Source organism: Pezoporus occidentalis, unplaced genomic scaffold (assembly GCF_034315485.1).
Source record: "Pezoporus occidentalis ecotype Australia unplaced genomic scaffold, CSIRO_AGI_Poc_V1 ctg179, whole genome shotgun sequence".
Taxonomy (NCBI): Eukaryota; Metazoa; Chordata; class Aves; order Psittaciformes; family Psittacidae; genus Pezoporus; species Pezoporus occidentalis.
The window spans coordinates 346,612-362,935 of NW_026913629.1; the positions used below are offsets into that span (position 1 = coordinate 346,612).

Sequence of the window (16,324 nt, forward strand, 5' to 3'; positions counted from 1 at the left end):
ATCGCTGGGGCAGGGAACAACGGGTCTATGGGTGCTGCGCATCCGGGAGCACCCGGCGGCACCCCAGTGGCTGCATCCGGGATGATGCAGGCTGGATGAACCCAAAGGCAGCGTCCCCAGGACCCCCGCTCCCAGCCCCTCGCCCGTGCCATCCCATGGGAAGCAGGCTGCCCGCATCGCTGCCAGATAATTGCTTCCCTGCCTGTCTCTAAACGCAGGCGGCGGATTTGGCCAGCGCTCAGCAGCACACGTGGGGCAGCGAAACGCAATTAACGGGAGAGCCGGCGGTGATGGATGGATGGATGGATGGATGGAGCAGGATCTGCAGCCGGGGCCGGTTACCCCGGTGCCCGCGGGCCGTGGCCGCGCAGCCCCGGGCACGGCGCTCGGTGGTGATGGAGCGCAGCGGTCCCCGCGGTCCCGTTGCCAGCGGGATAACTGCGCCAGTGACTTTGCAGATCCCAAAATAGCGCCTGGCTCCGGCGGTGACGTCAGCGGGAGGCAGGAGCTGGGAAGGAGGACACTGCTCCGGCGTGGGGTGCAATGAGCGGCTCCGGCACCCCAATGTGGTGTGACCTTGGCACCCCAAGGGACTTGATCTGCCGCAGGGATGCTGCAGGGAGACCTGGTCCTCATCCATCCCATCGGAGGGGGATGTGGTCCAGACTGTCCCTGCCCTGCATCCTTGGGTGGGTGCCTACATCCCCAGGACCTCCCCACTGCAGTGGATGGGGCAGGCTGTAACCAGTGAGGGTTAATCAGCCCCTGGGTACCCCCCCCAGTGCGCCTCCAGCCAGGGCTGCTGCATCCCTGCAAGCTCCCTAAGGGTGCCAAGGGGTGAGCCAGGGCCACCATCCCCAGTGTCCCTGGGGAAACTGAGGCACTTGGGTGATGCAGAGGCAGCAGGGAGAGCAGGGGGGAACACAGAGAGCCCAAGGTCACCCGGATGATGCTGGGCACAGCACCACCAGGGATGCTCCCCGGGCCAGGGCTGCCTATGGCACTGACTCACCCTGCACCAGTGCCCAGCTCCTCCGGTTACAACGCAGATGGGATTGCCTTAATGGGGCACGGTGGGTCTATGGGGCTGATCCAGCCGGGGGGGCCCGGGGGGGGCATCCCTGGGACCAGGCACTGACCCACAGGTCCCTCCAGCCATCCCCACACTCTGCAGCTCCCCTCACATGCAGTGCATCCTCCATACCTCATCCCAGCACTTCTTGTACTGGTCTCATACTGGTCTTATGAGACTAAAACTAGGGGACCCCCATCCCTCCCAGCACAGCTATGGGGGGGGTGTGTGTTAACCACAAGCACCCCTTTGCCTGCCCCAATTCTGCAGAGCTCCAGAGCCCCACAGAAGTGCTCAGCCAGAGGCCTGGCTTATTATACTGTAATGTGGCACAATAATTAAACCCTCCTCCATTTCCCCTTGCTCATTTGTGCTCCTTCAGCCTGGATTAATGGGTCTTCTCTCCTCAGCACAGACTCATTCCTTATCCCTAATAGCCCATAAATCCCGGCCCCAAAATAACCCCAGCTTTTGCCTGGACCTCCTGAAATATTCATTCTCTCTCCCCCTGCCATCCCCCGCCCCAGCCCCTCTCCAGGGACAGGAGAGGAACTAATCGATGGCATTGACTGGTGTGGAGCTGCAGCTGCTCCAGGCACGGCAAACAGCTGACGTCGGCAAGAGGATAAGAGCTGGGCAGGCACCAGGCTTCTCCCAGCTCCCATGTAGCCACTGCGGCCTGGCTGTGATCCCACAGGATGCTCCTGCTCCACCAGCATCCCTGTCTGCTGGTACCCTGCTCCAGGGATGCAGCATCCCCCGTGCTGGTACCTTGCTCCAGGGATGGAGCATCCCCCGTGCTGGTACCCTGCTCAAGGGATGGAGCATCTCCTGTGCTGGTACCCTGCTCCAGGGATGGAGCATCTCCTGTGCTGGTACCCTGCTCCAGGGATGGAGCATCCCCCGTGCTGGTACCCTGCTCCAGGGATGGAGCATCTCCTGTGCTGGTACCCTGCTCAAGGGATGGAGCATCCCACATGCTGGTACTCTGCTCAAGGGATGGAGCATCCCCCGTGCTGGTACTCTGCTCCAGGGATGGAGCATCCCCCGTGCTGGTACCCTGCTCAAGGGATGGAGCATCCCACATGCTGGTACTCTGCTCAAGGGATGGAGCATCCCCCGTGCTGGTTCCCTGCTCCCAGCCTGCCTGTCACACCCGTGCTCCTGTGGAGATGATGCCCAGCTTGCTCATGGGGTGCCTGGGGGGATCCCTGTGAATCCCAGCGTATCCCGATCTGGCTGCAGGGAGAAAAGGCTGTAAAGCAAGGGAGGAGGCGCTGTGTCTCCCGGCTGAAACCCTTTACTTGCCGGATTACAGGCTGTGGAAAGCAGGGGGATTGGACTAGATGACCTTTTGAGGTCCCTTCCAATCTCTAGTGAAAGGATAACCCTGAGGAGAACAGGACCTGCTCTTCGCCCAAAGCAAAGAGGAGCAAAGCGGGATAACACCAAAACCCAGCCCAGCTTTGCCTGCTCAAGGCACAATCCCTGCGGAAAACAGGGAAAATCTGCCGAGGACCGCTCCATCCCGCTCCTGCTCCCAGCAGGATCCAGGCATTGCCCATCTGGCTGGAGGCAGGAGGCGAGGCAGGGGATGGTGGTGGCAGCAGGAGGCAGAGGAAGCAGCTGAGCATGCGGGACCTGGGGGCACAGTAAATGGAGGGGTTTTATTCACACTCCACCTCCCTGCCCTCTCCCAGGGTCCCAGCAAGTCCATGTCCAATTCCTCCAGCAAGGTGTGCCTGGAAGACGCTTCTTGCCTCAGTTTCCCCACTGGAGTGGGAGCAAGGTGCTTGGAGAGCCCACAGCATGGGAAGCAGTGGAGAGACACCCAGCATCAGCGTGATGCCACAGCCACACCGTGATGTGTGATGCCCAATTGGGGTGCAGAAAAGCATCCCCAAATCATGGAACCCTGTATCCTGGTCCCAGCCTCTCCCCGCAGGCAGGAACAGGGTCTGCAGCTCCCAGGACAATCTCTTCCCATCTGCTCCTCTGTTGTTAGCAAGCAGCACTGGAGTTACTGCCATCAGCACTGCAGAGCCTCTACGGCAGCACAACAACAACCAACGCACCCACTTCAGCTCCATGGGGCTGCCAAATCCCAATGGGACCAAACCCGAATCTGGACCCAACCTCATCTCCATAAGCCTGGTGTGGGTCAGGGCTGTCCCCCGGGAGCTGGGGTGGGGAAGGGTCCAAACTCAGCTCCCAGTTAGTTGGGAATTGAGGGATGCTCAGGGAGCATCAAGGGATTTGCACCAATATTGGGCAGCAGGAGCTGAGCCCTCACCTCTGGGCCTGGGGCATCGCTTGTTCCCAGCCCAGGGAATGGCAGGGAAGTGAGAAGTGGTGAATGCCCCATCCCTGGCAGTGCTCAAGGCCAGGCTGGATGGGGCTTGGAGCAACCTGCTCTAATGGAAGGTGTCCCTTTCCATGGCAGGGGTTGGAACTGGATGAGCTTTACTGTCCCATTCCATGATTCCATGACTCCATGACTCAGCACACTTTCAAAGGTCTTTTATTTATTCACAAAACAATCCCAAACACATATAAGAAAAATAATGGGGAAGAAAAAAGCCCCCAGAACAAGGCAGGGACGTGCGCGATCTATTATTGACAAAAGGATAGCACAACCAGAGGAGTGAGCAGGGCAGAGGGAGCAGCTGGGACCCGCTCCCTGCCTCTGCATGAGCCACTCCCACCCTCACACCCCATCCATGGAATCAGGAAGGTCATTTTGTTGGTGTCCATCAGACATCACACGCAGCGATGGGGCTGCAGGATGGGTCCTTCCACCTGATCTGGGAGGGATACAGCCCTTACCACAAAGGCGTGATGCTGGGGAAGGGACTGGGCTCAGCATCCTTGTGCTGGGAAGGGATTTAGGGTTTTCCCTGTGGATTTTCACCATAGGAAAACGAGGCAGAGACTGGCTGTGCTGAAGGGAAATCTCAGCAGAAGAAATAGGAGGTGGAATGGGCACGAGGGAGAAATACTGGGCAGCAGCAAAGCAGGATGGGGCTGCAGATGGTGTGAGATCCAGCCCCTGCATCACTGCTGCAAGGAAATTGGTGAGGATTTGGTATTTGTTCTGCCAAAAGGAGAACAAAAACCTGGTATTTGCATTGCTGGGGGTTGCAAAGCAAATTGCAGCACTGCAGTGACTTCGTGCAGAGGCACTGGAATGTCCTGGTTTGGTTTCAGCCCCCTTTTTACATTGTCTGAGCATAATGTAATGTTGTTTTCACAGCTGAAAATCCATTTTCCTCATCTCTTCAGTGAAATGGCTGAAACCAACCAGATTTCACACCAAAATGGATTTGTTTTCCCAAGGGGCAGCTTGGGGGGGGGGGGTGGGGGGGGGGTGGGAAGATGCAGCCAGTGTTTTAGGAGCTGAGGAAACCTCATCTGGAGAGGGGCTCTTCATCAGGGACTGTAGGGATAGGACAAGGGGTGATGGGTTCAAACTGAAACAGGGGAAGTTCAGGTTGGGGATAAGGAGCAAGTTCTTCCCTGTGAGGGTGCTGAGGTGCTGGCACAGGGTGCCCAGAGAAGCTGTGGCTGCCCCATCCCTGGCAGTGTTCAAGGCCATGTTGGATGGGGTTTGGAGCAACCTGCTGTAGTGGAAGGTGTCCCTGCTCATGGCAGGGGTTGGAACTGGATGCTCTTAAGGCCTTTTCCAACCCAAACCATTCTGTGGCTTATAAAACCCAATCTTCACCCAGCTCTCCCCATCCTCAAAGAGTCCCCAGCCAGCACCCCCTTTGTGTGCATCACCCCCTCCACCATCCCCATCCCCGCTCACCTCCGCGCTGCTCGCGCTCACCGGCTGCTGCAGGCAGCACCGGCATCCTCGGAGTGGTCGCAGTTGTGGACGTCCCAGCGGATGTGGGAGCAGCGCAGCAGCGAGGCCTCGTGCCCCTGGCACTTGAGGTTGTCGAGGAAGATGTACCCGGTGCCCTGCCCGTACCGCGCCTCGCCCCAGGCCGCCACGGCGCGGCCGCAGCCCAGCTGCCGGCACACGACCCCGGCGTCACGCAGGTCCCAGGCGTCGTCGCACACCGTGCCCCACTGCGACAGGAGGAACAGCTCCACGCGCCCCTCGCACCGGTGGCTGCCGTTCACCAGGCGCAGGGACCCTGTGGAGGGCATGGGCTGAGGGATGAGGGGGACTCTGTCTGCGTTCACCATCACCACTGGGGCAGTGGTACCCGCTGGGATGGGTCTGCAGGAGTGATGGAGAATGGTCCGGTTGGTCCCAAGGCAAGAAGAGCCCTGGTCTCTGGATTGCCCTGCACTGCCTCTGCATAGGCAGGAGCACAAGGGAGTGAGCTGGGGCTGACCCACAATGCATCGAGGTGAATGTTCAAGTTGAATGAACAGACAATAATCTCTGTTCAGATCAGACCCGTTGGTCCATTCCCTCCTCTCCCCATCACGCTCCATCACCTCCTCCCCCATCAAGCTCCATCACCTCCTCTCCCCATCAAGCTCCATCACCTCCTCTCCCCATCAAGCTCCATCACCTCCTCTCCCCATCAAGCTCCATCACCTCCTCTCCCCATCACGCTCCATCACCTCCTCTCCCCATCAAGCTCCATCACCTTCTCTCCCCATTAAGCTCCATCACTTACTCTCCCCACCATCACTTAGCAGTCCATCACCTGATGTCCATCACCTCCCCTGCCTGGACCATCCCTAGAGGCACCAGGAGAAGCCACAGCTTAATGGTCCCACCACTGTGTCTTTTCCCCCTCCCCTGGGCTGCTCAGTGTCAGTGCTTCAGGCTTCTCTGACCAAGCCACTTCAGTTTCCATCCTGTGCTGGTGCAGAGCATCCTCAGGGCTGGTACTGCATCCCCAGGTGATACCTCAATACTTACCATCCTTGGGACGAGTTGAGGTCAGCGTGGTGGTTGTAGTGGTGGCTTCTTGGGAATGGTCTCCAGCATCATCAGGATCTGGTGCAGTGGAGAAGGGGTGGGAAAAGTGACTCGGGATGTCTTTGCCCCTGGTCAGGGGCACCCAGAAGCAGCATGGGGTGTCTGGGTATGGATGCAGGGATGAGTGGAGTGGGATGGGCAGCCACCACGCTTCCAGGACACAAACAGAGAGCAGAGGTGGTACCCATGCTCCAGCCATCACTGGGCACCACAGCATCCAACCACTGTGGGCAGGAGGAGCCCCATGTTCTGGGGCTCACATTCACCTAGAACCCCATTTTGCAAACCCTATTTCCCACAGCCAGCCTGAGCATCGGAGGGTGTAGGGAGGCCAAAATCCTCCCTGCACCCATTATCCCATTGAATTTCCATGCTACCAAGCAGACACCTGGATGGTTGCATCCATCCCACTTCTCCCACCCAGATGGCAAGGCAAGAGCCATAGACTCATAGAATGGTTTGGGTTAGAAGGGACCTTAAGCTCATCCAGTCTCAACCCCTGCAACGGGCAGGGACACCTTCCACTAGAGCAGGCTGCTCCAAGCCCCGTCCGGTGATGGAGCATTCACCACGTCTTTGTGCACCAGCGCCTCACCACCCTCACAGGGAAGAACCTCCTCACCTCCAGCCTAACCCCCCCGTGTTCCTGACCCCATCCCCTTGTCCTCCCCCTGCATCCCAACCGAGGAGCCCTCCTCCAGCATCCCCGCACCTTGGCAGATGACTCCGGCATCCTCGTGGTGCCCGCAGTTGTGCTGCCCCCAGCCGAGGTGGAAGCAGTCCTGGAGCCGCTCCTCGCCGCCTCCGCAGCCCACGTTGTCCAGCAGCACGGGCCCGCTGCCGTAGCCGAAGGAGCCGAGCACGGTGGCGGCGAGAGCGGGGCCGCAGCCCAGCTGCCTGCACACCACGGCCGCGTCCGGGAAGTCCCAGTCGTCGTCGCACACCGTGCCCCATGTCCCGCCGTGCCGCACCTCCACCCGCCCGCGGCAGCTCCCGTTGCCGCTCGACAGCCGCACGCCGGTGCCTTGCGGGGAACGGGGGGTCTGAGACGGGTGCCGTGGTAATGGGTGGCCATCGGGGTACGGGGTGATGGGGGGGGGGAGCCCTTGGGTTGTGGGGTAATCGCTGGGGATACGCGGGAGCAACACCCTGGGGGCATGGGGGGAGCCCTGGGGATGTGCGGGAGCCCTTGGGTGAGCCCTGGGGATGTGGGGTGAGGTAGCGGGGAGTGTGGGGTGAGGCCTGGGGATGAGGGGTGAGCTATGGGGAAATATAAGCAACCCCATGGGGAGATGGAGGGAGCCCTGGGGATGTGGGGGTGAGCCCTTAGAGGCATGGAATGAGCCCCTGGGAAGCATGGGGTGAGTCCTGGAGATGCGGGGTGAGCCCCTGGGGAGCATGGGGTGAGCCCCCAGGGGGACTCCCAGGAATGTGGGGTGACCCTGAGGAGAGGGGGGGACTCCCAAGCAGCCCGGGGTGAACACTGTGAGCATGGAGTGATCCCTGAAGATGTGGGGTGAACCCTTGCAGGGCACGGGGTGAGCTCCCTGGGAGCATGGGGTGAGCCCTGGGATGCGAGGTGAGCCCCTGGGGATGCTGTGGGGATGCTCTGGACAAGGATGCTGTGCAGAGCCAGCAGTGGCCGTGCACTCACTTTCCTGCTCGATGGTGAGGAGAGCGGTGGTGAGCACCTCGGTGGCCTCGGAGGGCTGGTCCCTGCTGTCTGTCACTGCTGGGACAACCATGGGCACAGGAGGGTGCTGAGCAGGTCCAGACCCAGCACCTGCTGCCCCTCTGCTAGGTGCCAATGGCCTCTATCACCACGACAGCCCCATGGCAAGCTCCTGCCGTGGTCAGTGTCACCCCCCGGCTCACCTGCATGCAGCAGGACCCAGGGTGACTGTGCTGGGTCAAAGGAGGACATAGGAGACATGGTCGGCCCCCCCAGCAAGCCCCCGGCTATGGCACAAGGATGAGCAGGGTGGCTCTCCCCTACCTGTGGCCGTGGCAGTGAACGTCTCCTCATAGTCCAGGGTCCCCGAGGTGGTGAAGGACGTGATGGTGGACGTGTCCAGCCCTGCGGTGACAAAGGGACAGAGGTGACACATGGGGAGAAGCTGCAAAGCCATGAACCTGCTGACTCCATGAGGCAGACCTGGAGTCTGGGTGCTCCGGGATGATGGGGATGGAGATGGACCGTGTCCATCGCCACATCCCTGCTACCCATGTCCTGGAGATTCTGCTTCTCCCCCACCCAGCCCAAGTGCTGAGGTCCCACATGCAGCACTGAGGGGCCCCTTGCTTCTCCTTGGGGGTTTATCGGGTTTGATGGCTCTAAAGCTTGGTTCTCCCCTGCCCCACTGTTTAAGGGCTGTGCACGGTGGTGCCATCGGCTCCATGCCCATGGGATGGGGATGTTTAAGGAGGGAAGGACCAGCCTGATTTCTCCTTCATCAGCCCATTTGTCACTTAATAGTGGGAAAGGGAAAAGCACTGGCGCTTACTGCTCCCGTGACAACAAGGGAATTCAAGGGCATTATTGCCATTATAAGGGCAGGAATACATCACTCAGGGAGGGAAGGGGAGGCCTCTGGTCCCGGTGCCCAGCTCCTTCCGGATGCTGGCGGCTTGTTTTCCAGCCAGCAGAGCAGGGAAATGGCAGCCCAGCAGATGCATTTCCATTGCAAACCACAGCTCGGGCTGTGTTCCAGGCTCCGGAGCACCGGGATGACGGCAGGTAAGGAGAAAGGATGCAAGGATGCTCCTGCACACAGCACCCGGATCCCTGCCTGACCTTGGGCATGTCAGCATCCATCTGAGGTGGTTTCCCCTTGGAGACAGCGACATCGCTGGATTTCCACCCTGACAGCGATGCTCTGCCCTGGTACCTGCACAGATGACCCCAGCATCCTCGTGGTGTCCGCAGTTATGGATGCCCCATCCGAGGCTGTAGCAGGCGGACAGGAAGGGCTCGCTGCCATCGCAGTTGACGTTGTCCAGCAGGATGAGCCCCGTGCCGTAGCCGAAATAGGCATTGCTCTTGTAATCCAGGGCTTGGCCGCATCCCAGCTGCTTGCAGACCACGCTGGCATCGCTCAGGCCCCAGTCATCGTCACACACGGTGCCCCAGCTCCCGCGGTAGAAGATCTCCACCCGGCCCTGGCAGGAGTCGGTCCCTCTCACCAGGCGGATGCTGCCGTCGCCTGCAGGGTGGGTAACAGGGTGAGAAGGACGTTCCCTTCCCCAGGGGGTCACCACACAGCGATGCCACCGAGCCTGCATCCCTCACTGCCCGTGGTGAGAAACAGCGGGGAAGGGGGGATGCTTTGGGGCAGCACCACTGATGGGTACATCTGGGATAGGGTTTGGCCATGGCCAGCGTTAGGACAGGGTTCCTGGGGATCTGCCCCCTGGAGCCAGAGTGTTGGGGTGCTTCATGGAGGGGCAGTGGGTTATGGGGGCAGGAGGGAAGGTGATGGATGCTGCTCTCTCCCAGCCCCCTGTAAGTGAAGCCAAGCAGCTTACTTTCCCCATCCTGCACTGAGGCTGTGAGGGTCCTGCTTGTCGGTCCTTCGCTGGCTTGTGTGGGTGACAGCTCTGCAAAGGGAAGCAGAGAGGTGGCATCCATCCCACAGTGATCCATCCAGGAGCCCTGTGTGCTGCCTTTCCCTCCATGGACATCAAGAGGGTTTGCACCAAACTAGCCTCAATGGGGAAAGAACGATGGGCTTGCAGCTGCACTGCCCTGCCCGGCGCTATCTGCCCCATGGTAGGTGCAGGAAGGTGGATGGATGGATGGAGCCAGGACCTTGGCTGCTGGCACAGTGGGAAGCTGTGGCATGGGGACCTGGACTAAACCATACAGCTGCACTCAGCTGTGAGGAGTCAGCATCCCACCCATCATGGGATTTGGATCCGAAATCATGGCATATATATGTAAAAACCAGTAATACCTTGATTTTACCTCTCTTTCTTTTGCTAACAATGTTGGATCAAGCCATCGTGTCCCATCTCCTCATGGTGAGTTTATTGGGGTGATCTGACAGGCAGCCACTCGCATGCCAAGGGTTGTGGGAAGCATCCCGGGAAGTGCTTCACCAACATGGAGAAGAGCTTCCTGACCCCATGCTTCCCTCTGGAACCACAACCAACAGAACCAAGCTGGCTCCTGAAAGCTTCTACACAGAGGAAGCACCTTTCCTGGGGTCTGGTGCTTGGGTGGACTCCTGCATCTCCTCTCAGGAGAGGAGCATCTCCAGGTCTCCATCACCCACCAAGCTACAAACACCCAAGGGCTCAAGCTGCTCCTCTGCCCTCAGACCTATCTCCTCCTTCTCCAATCCTTCCCCCTCCTGTCTCCAGCAGTGCCTTGGTGCAGGGCTCCTGCTCAGTTCACAGCTTCCTCTCTCTGGTTGCCAGCCCAGCATCCCAGCCCTTTCCAAGCCTGCGGGATGCAGGGATGCACTGAGCAGTTGCAGCTGTGGCTGAGCTCCAGGTCTGCACATCCTCACGTTTGCCTGTCATTGATGTGTGGCTGCTGAGCAAACCCTACATAACTGCAGGAGGAACACGTTGGGTCTATAGTGGTGGGCACGGAGCTGTTCCACTTTCTCTTGCCAACACTTTCCACCGCTTTTCTCACCTTTAGGAACATTTCCTACTGAAAAGCTCGGCAATTTAAAGCAAGACAAGACAAAAGGGGGGAAGCGCAGTCGGGCAGCGGCTGACTCAGAGGCAGGAATGTGGGTCACCATGTGCTCTTTCCCCAGGGATCCTGCTGGAGAGGTTGCAAAGTCCCTGAGCTGGGAGTGACGGGGAGCACAGAACAGGCTGGTCACCTTATGGAGCACCAGCATGCTGAGCTGGGAGGTGACCTGGATGGAGGACAAGGGTGGAGGAAGGATGCAGAGGAGGTTTGGCTGACCCAGGGTATAAGACACAGCTCTTGGGCTCCCCCAGGGCAACTGCACCTCTGCTCTCCTTGCCCCCAAGGAACCAAACCTCGTTACCATTGCATACGACAGCCACATCCTCATAGTGGTAGCAGTTGTGGATGCCCCATCCATGGCTCCAGCACTCGCTCAAGGCCACCTCCCGGCCCTTGCAGTCCACGTTGTCCAGGAAGATGGGTCCGCTCCCTTGGCCGAAGGCCATGGCAGGAGGGAGGGTGATGGCGTGGCCACAGCCCAGCTGGCGACACACAACGTTGGCATCCACGAGGTCCCAGTCGTCATCGCACACCGTCCCCCAGGAGCCATTGTAGAAGATCTCCACTCGGCCCTGGCACCGGCTGGGCCCGTTGGAGAGGCGGATCTCTGCAAGGATGGGCACAAAGGAGGTGCCATGAGGAGGACGTGAGCCCTATTGGCCCCAAATCTCTGCTCCTCACATGAGCTGGTGGCCCTTTGCTGTAGCACGAGGCAGCTGTTGGCTTGGTGCTACCCAATGGCTGATCATGGGCTTCTCAGACATGAAGACTCAGAGCATCTCAATACATACATGAGAGGCACCATCATCCCATCATCTTGTCTACTAATGGCCTGGGTAATAATCCAATGGGAGAAGAATCCCATCATCTTGCCTGGGCAATAACCCAGTGGGAGAAGAGGGAAGTGGACATGTGATGGTGACGAGTGACAAGATGCAATTAGCACATTTTCATTAGCTTCAATGGACCATCCAGGCCTGGTCCTACATGGGAACTGGTGGGATGGAGATGATCTCTCAAGCCGTGGGTGTATAACCACCTCTGGCTGGCCACATCCAGGGAATTACTTGCTTGGGCACAACAAATGGCATAGGGAGTCAGCAGGAGGTGGCAAAATTCCCCTCTCGGGATAATACGTGGAATAGGGATAATAAGGAAACTCTAATTCCTTTTTGTAAAAGGAGTTCAGCTCTTTTTTGCCACTTTTTGTTCCAAACCAATATGCCAAAGGTTCCAAAACTTTCTGAAATCCACCAAACCCCATTTTTAACCAAAACCCACACTTTTGAACTACAAAACTTCCTGGAGAAGAATGGCTTGAAGACAAGGATCTCACCCGGGAATGGCAGCAGTGCGGGCTCCGAGCTGGTGCCTGCAAGGGAGAAGGAAAGGGATCAGATCTCCGCAGCATCCTTGCAGTGAGGATGGATGCAGCTCGGAGGCTGACAGCAGCAGGGATGCAGGGCACGGCGGGTGCCTGTCCCCTTGTTGACACCCTTTGGGGTGCCGATGACACCAAGCTCCAAGAGAAGAGGTGCATGGTAGAGGGAGCAGAGGGGAGCATGGACCACAGACACGGGATCCCAGCCTGGCCGGGAGCCAGAGCCTGGGTGATGCTGCCAAGGGCTTAGCAAGGGTTTGCTGCAGAAACATCCTCCTGCAGCCGGGAAGGAGCAGAGCGAGGTGGGAGAGGAGGGATTCCTCCGTGGTTATCCCATTAAACAAAACTGGCTTCATGCAAACCCAGGGGATTGCTGCTGGTCTCCTGCACGCTGGTGTAACCCAGGGCTGTCGGAACATCAGGATGAGGTCTCTCGATCGCAGCTGGCTCTGGAAGGGCAGCTCCATGTCTGCTGCACACAGACAGACCCCTGGTGATTTCTGCCTCGGGGCTCAGCTTCCCAGCCACAGGAGAAGCAGCTGCCTTGGGGCTTTCATTCCTATTTAATTCTCAGCCCAGCGTGAACAAGCAGCATCTGGAGGGAGCTGAACGCCTGCAGGATGCATCCCCATCCCCATCAGCTGGGCTTAAATAGGGGCTCTGAAAGTGCTCTGCCAGCAGCCCACAAGCAGGGGTACGGATGCTGCCCATGGGCAGATCCAAAGCTCCCCCAGCAACCCGCTCCCCACACCAGGCTGGACCCTCTCCCATAGGTTGGGTGCTACACGGGCACAAATCCCCTCTCAGCCCCAATGATGTGGGGTCCCCCTTGGATGCTGCACACACGAGGCACAGAGGTCTCCAGGTTGTGCGGGGGCTCATGGCAATGGTGCCCTGGGGGACAGTGGATGGGGACGGGTGTTTGGACCTTGTGGATGCCCCTGTCATTGCCCCATAGGGTGCCTCAGGGGTTTGCAAGCCTCAGGATGCTGGAAGGCAGCACAGACCAACTCCTGCATCCAGAGCGCCTCGGGATGAGACTCCGGCTGCACAGATGGATGACAGCGTTCAAGTTAAATCCCTCCACACCAGTTATAGCACCCAAGGGGTGATCAACACCCGGGGTGGCTCCGTGGCCTCTTTTCCTACCCCTGGCTTGGAGCAGCCCTGTCCTGCTTCACGCTCAGCCCACGAGCAATGACAGGAAGGTCGATCCCTCCTGCTCCGGAGGAGGATGTCACCACCATGAGAAGCAATGTGATGGTCGAGCGGATGAACCCACCTCCCTTCTGCCTTGCTTAGAACGTTGCCTGGGAGACTATGAAGTCAGCTGCAAAACAGGGTTGTCAAAGAAAGACCTGGAAGCCCCAGGAGAAATGGGAGTAAGGCAACTGGCTGCTGTAGCTATGACTTAGCACCCAGGAGTAAGGGCTAGGAGCCAGATGCCACCCGTTGCTGGACCCAGGCAGGCTGGAGAGCGATGCTGTGATGCCAAGAGAGAAGTAGGGATTAAACAGGAGACCAAGGGAACAGAGGGGCTCAATGAGGGAGAGGATGATGAAGGACACAGCAGCCCCATGGGCTGGGTAACAGGAGAGAGGTAACTCAGATCCCCCCTGCCCGGGAATGTGGCTTTTTAGGAAGAGCTTTTGCTCCTGGTTTGTATTGGTTTTTAGCACTGAGTCCACTCCAGTGCAGAGGAAGCAGTGGAGGAAAGGACACTGTTAAATATTCAATATTCATCTCCCTTTTAAGTCAAAATCAAAGCTCTGAAATACTCATTTGAGAGCATCCTCCAGCAAAGTCACAAGAGACCGGGAGAACATGTGCCTGTTATGTCTGCAGCAGCGAGGGATGAGGGGAAAACAGGGGGTTCTGAGAGGAGAGGGAGCCCTCCACATTCCTCTGATCCAGCTGCACAAGGCTAAAAGGAAAGGGGAAACCATCTCAAGTAAACACCATCCCATTCCTATTGCTAAATATAACCACCACATGCAGGAACAAATCCCCCTCCGTTAGTGATTTACCAGCTTCCCGGCTGGCTTTGTCTTGTGGGGCCCTGCTGAGGCCCGGCTGTAATTACACTGATGGAGTCACACCAGGATAATTACCATGTTCCAACACTGGAATGGCTTTTCCCAATTCCAGCCTGGAAGGACAGCGCCTGCCGGGAGTGATTGGGATCATCATCCTCAGGGGATGGATGCTCAGCAGGATGCCCTTGCTGCACTTGGCATCACGCATAGGTCATGGGGGGACATAAGAGCTGAACTTCCTCCTTCCACCCCTGTGCACACTCAGTGCTGTTGGGGACATCATGGTATTCCTGCTCCATGAGGAAAATCTCCTCCTGCAAAGCCAGGAGGGAGGTGGTGGGTACCTAAAGCTACCTATCCCACCGCAGCATGCAGAGGCTCACCAGTGGGGCTGAGGAAGAGGAGGAGAAGGAGCAGTGTGGCTGGCATCAGCATCCCAATGTCCAGCACCCCTGTGCCATGCCGGGTGGCCAGACATGGACCGTGTCTCATCGCTGCGCTGTGGTCCTCCTGCAGATGGGTATCGAGAGGAGGATGTCCCTGAAACATGAAAATGACAGTGTTAGTGGTGATGGACAGCAGAGCCTGTGCCCCATCAAGGGCCATGCAGGCCCCACAAAGCCCCTCCTCATCACTTACTGAAGCAGTGAAGGAGTGACAGGAAAAACAACTCAGGTTGGATTGATAGAGAGGAAGAGAGAGGTTTTGAACGTCAGGATGAAGCTGCAAGGCCACATCCATCCATGAGGCAAAACTGGGAGCAAGGAGAGAGCCTTAGGCTGCTGTACTGCCTGAAGGATGGACCTCAGATCTGTGATGTTACCAGCAAACCCCATAGCACGTATATACCATATACCCCATGCCACACGTGGGTAAACTGAGTCACACACTGAATCCAGGCTGAACTGTGAAGGAGCTCCCCATCCCATCCCAGCCTGGACACAGCCATGGCCAACCCTCTGCTTTGTCTTGGCTCCGCTGGTGCTCTTCAGCATCCCAAGGGAAAAAGCAGGGAAAGGCATTTATATGGGAAGACAGAAACCTCTGGGGTCTGACAGGAGAACCTCATTCACCTGGGGGATGTGAAATCTGCAGGGACAAGATAGGAAGCAAACAGGGGAATGTCAGGCAGAAAACGAGGAAGAGATTAAATAAGATGCCATTTCCCCTTCATTCGCTGCTCCCTTCAGGAATCACTGATGCACTCCTAGCTCGGTTTCAGTCTGGGGAGCAGGATGGGGCTGATCCTGCTTTCCGTTACCCCTCTGGGACCGGGACCAGCATCCCAGCGGTCCCAGCATCGCGCTGCCAGCAGCACTGGGACGGCAGCGTGTGCTGGTGGAGCAGTGCCATCGTGAGGATGCTTTCACACGCTGGCTCTGAAGCCAGGCTGCAAGTCTCAGCTAAGCAGAGCCCTCCTTTAGTCCCTCCAGCCAACACAAGGCACATCCGAAGGGATGTGCACCGGCTGCTGCTGCTTGAAGCATCTACTGATGGTGAGAAACTTGGGGAAGGACCTTGGTATCTGATGTATTGGTGACCAAAAGGCATCCCTGTGGATGTAAAGCATCCCTCTAGCAGCCTTTTGCTGCTCCTGGTTTTCCAATGCAGTGGGAAGAGCTCCCATCAAGACCATAGGCTGGGTGTGCTGCAAGCTTCCGGAGCAAGCCTTTGGCTTTGTTGTCTGCACCAGTGGGAGATGACAGCAGCCCAGTGCTGGAGGTGCAGGATGCAGCCATGTGGATGGGGTACATCCCTATTCCACCTCCCTGCTCTCACCACTCTGCTCGGAGGACACCCGCCAGCAGACAGGCAGCTCCGCGATGGGCATGGAAACCAATCCACTCCCTAAGGTGATGCTTTCAATGCTCCATTCATCCCTCTGCCGCTCTGAATAATGTCCCCTTTTGTCCCCCGCGGGGCAGGGCTGACAGACGGCCCCGCTGCTGCCCTGCCCCGGCCAAACCCTCGCATCGTGTCCTGCCTGCAGGGACGTTGTCATCCAGGGCCATTCTTGTGTCGGAGCCAGCACGTTCCTGCTCCCTGGCACGGGGCATTAACCACTGCGGTGCTGAGCCATGGCTGACCCCAGGCAGGTAAAACCCGACCTTCCCTTCTCTTTTGTGTCTGCTTCTCCATCCTCACCCCAACTCGGCTGCAAACTGAACCCCCTTTCCTTGCG

The 16,324-nt window shown here is 58.3% G+C and overlaps 1 protein-coding gene across 1 annotated transcript; it reads right to left on the reverse strand.

Annotated features, from left to right (window-relative positions):
- Positions 1-3,713: 3,713 nt before the first annotated feature.
- Positions 3,714-15,973, reverse strand: SSC4D (scavenger receptor cysteine rich family member with 4 domains). The gene is made up of 11 exons (XM_062614960.1): positions 15,922-15,973; positions 12,062-12,097; positions 11,027-11,332; positions 9,543-9,614; positions 8,906-9,220; positions 8,014-8,094; positions 7,672-7,749; positions 6,730-7,041; positions 5,958-6,035; positions 4,881-5,214; positions 3,714-4,132 (listed from the first exon to the last, which is right to left on the reverse strand). The coding sequence occupies exons 1-10, from the start codon at positions 15,971-15,973 to the stop codon at positions 4,898-4,900; spliced, it is 1,647 nt and encodes a 548-aa protein (XP_062470944.1). The 3' UTR covers positions 3,714-4,132; positions 4,881-4,897.
- Between the last annotated feature and the right edge of the window lie 351 nt (positions 15,974-16,324).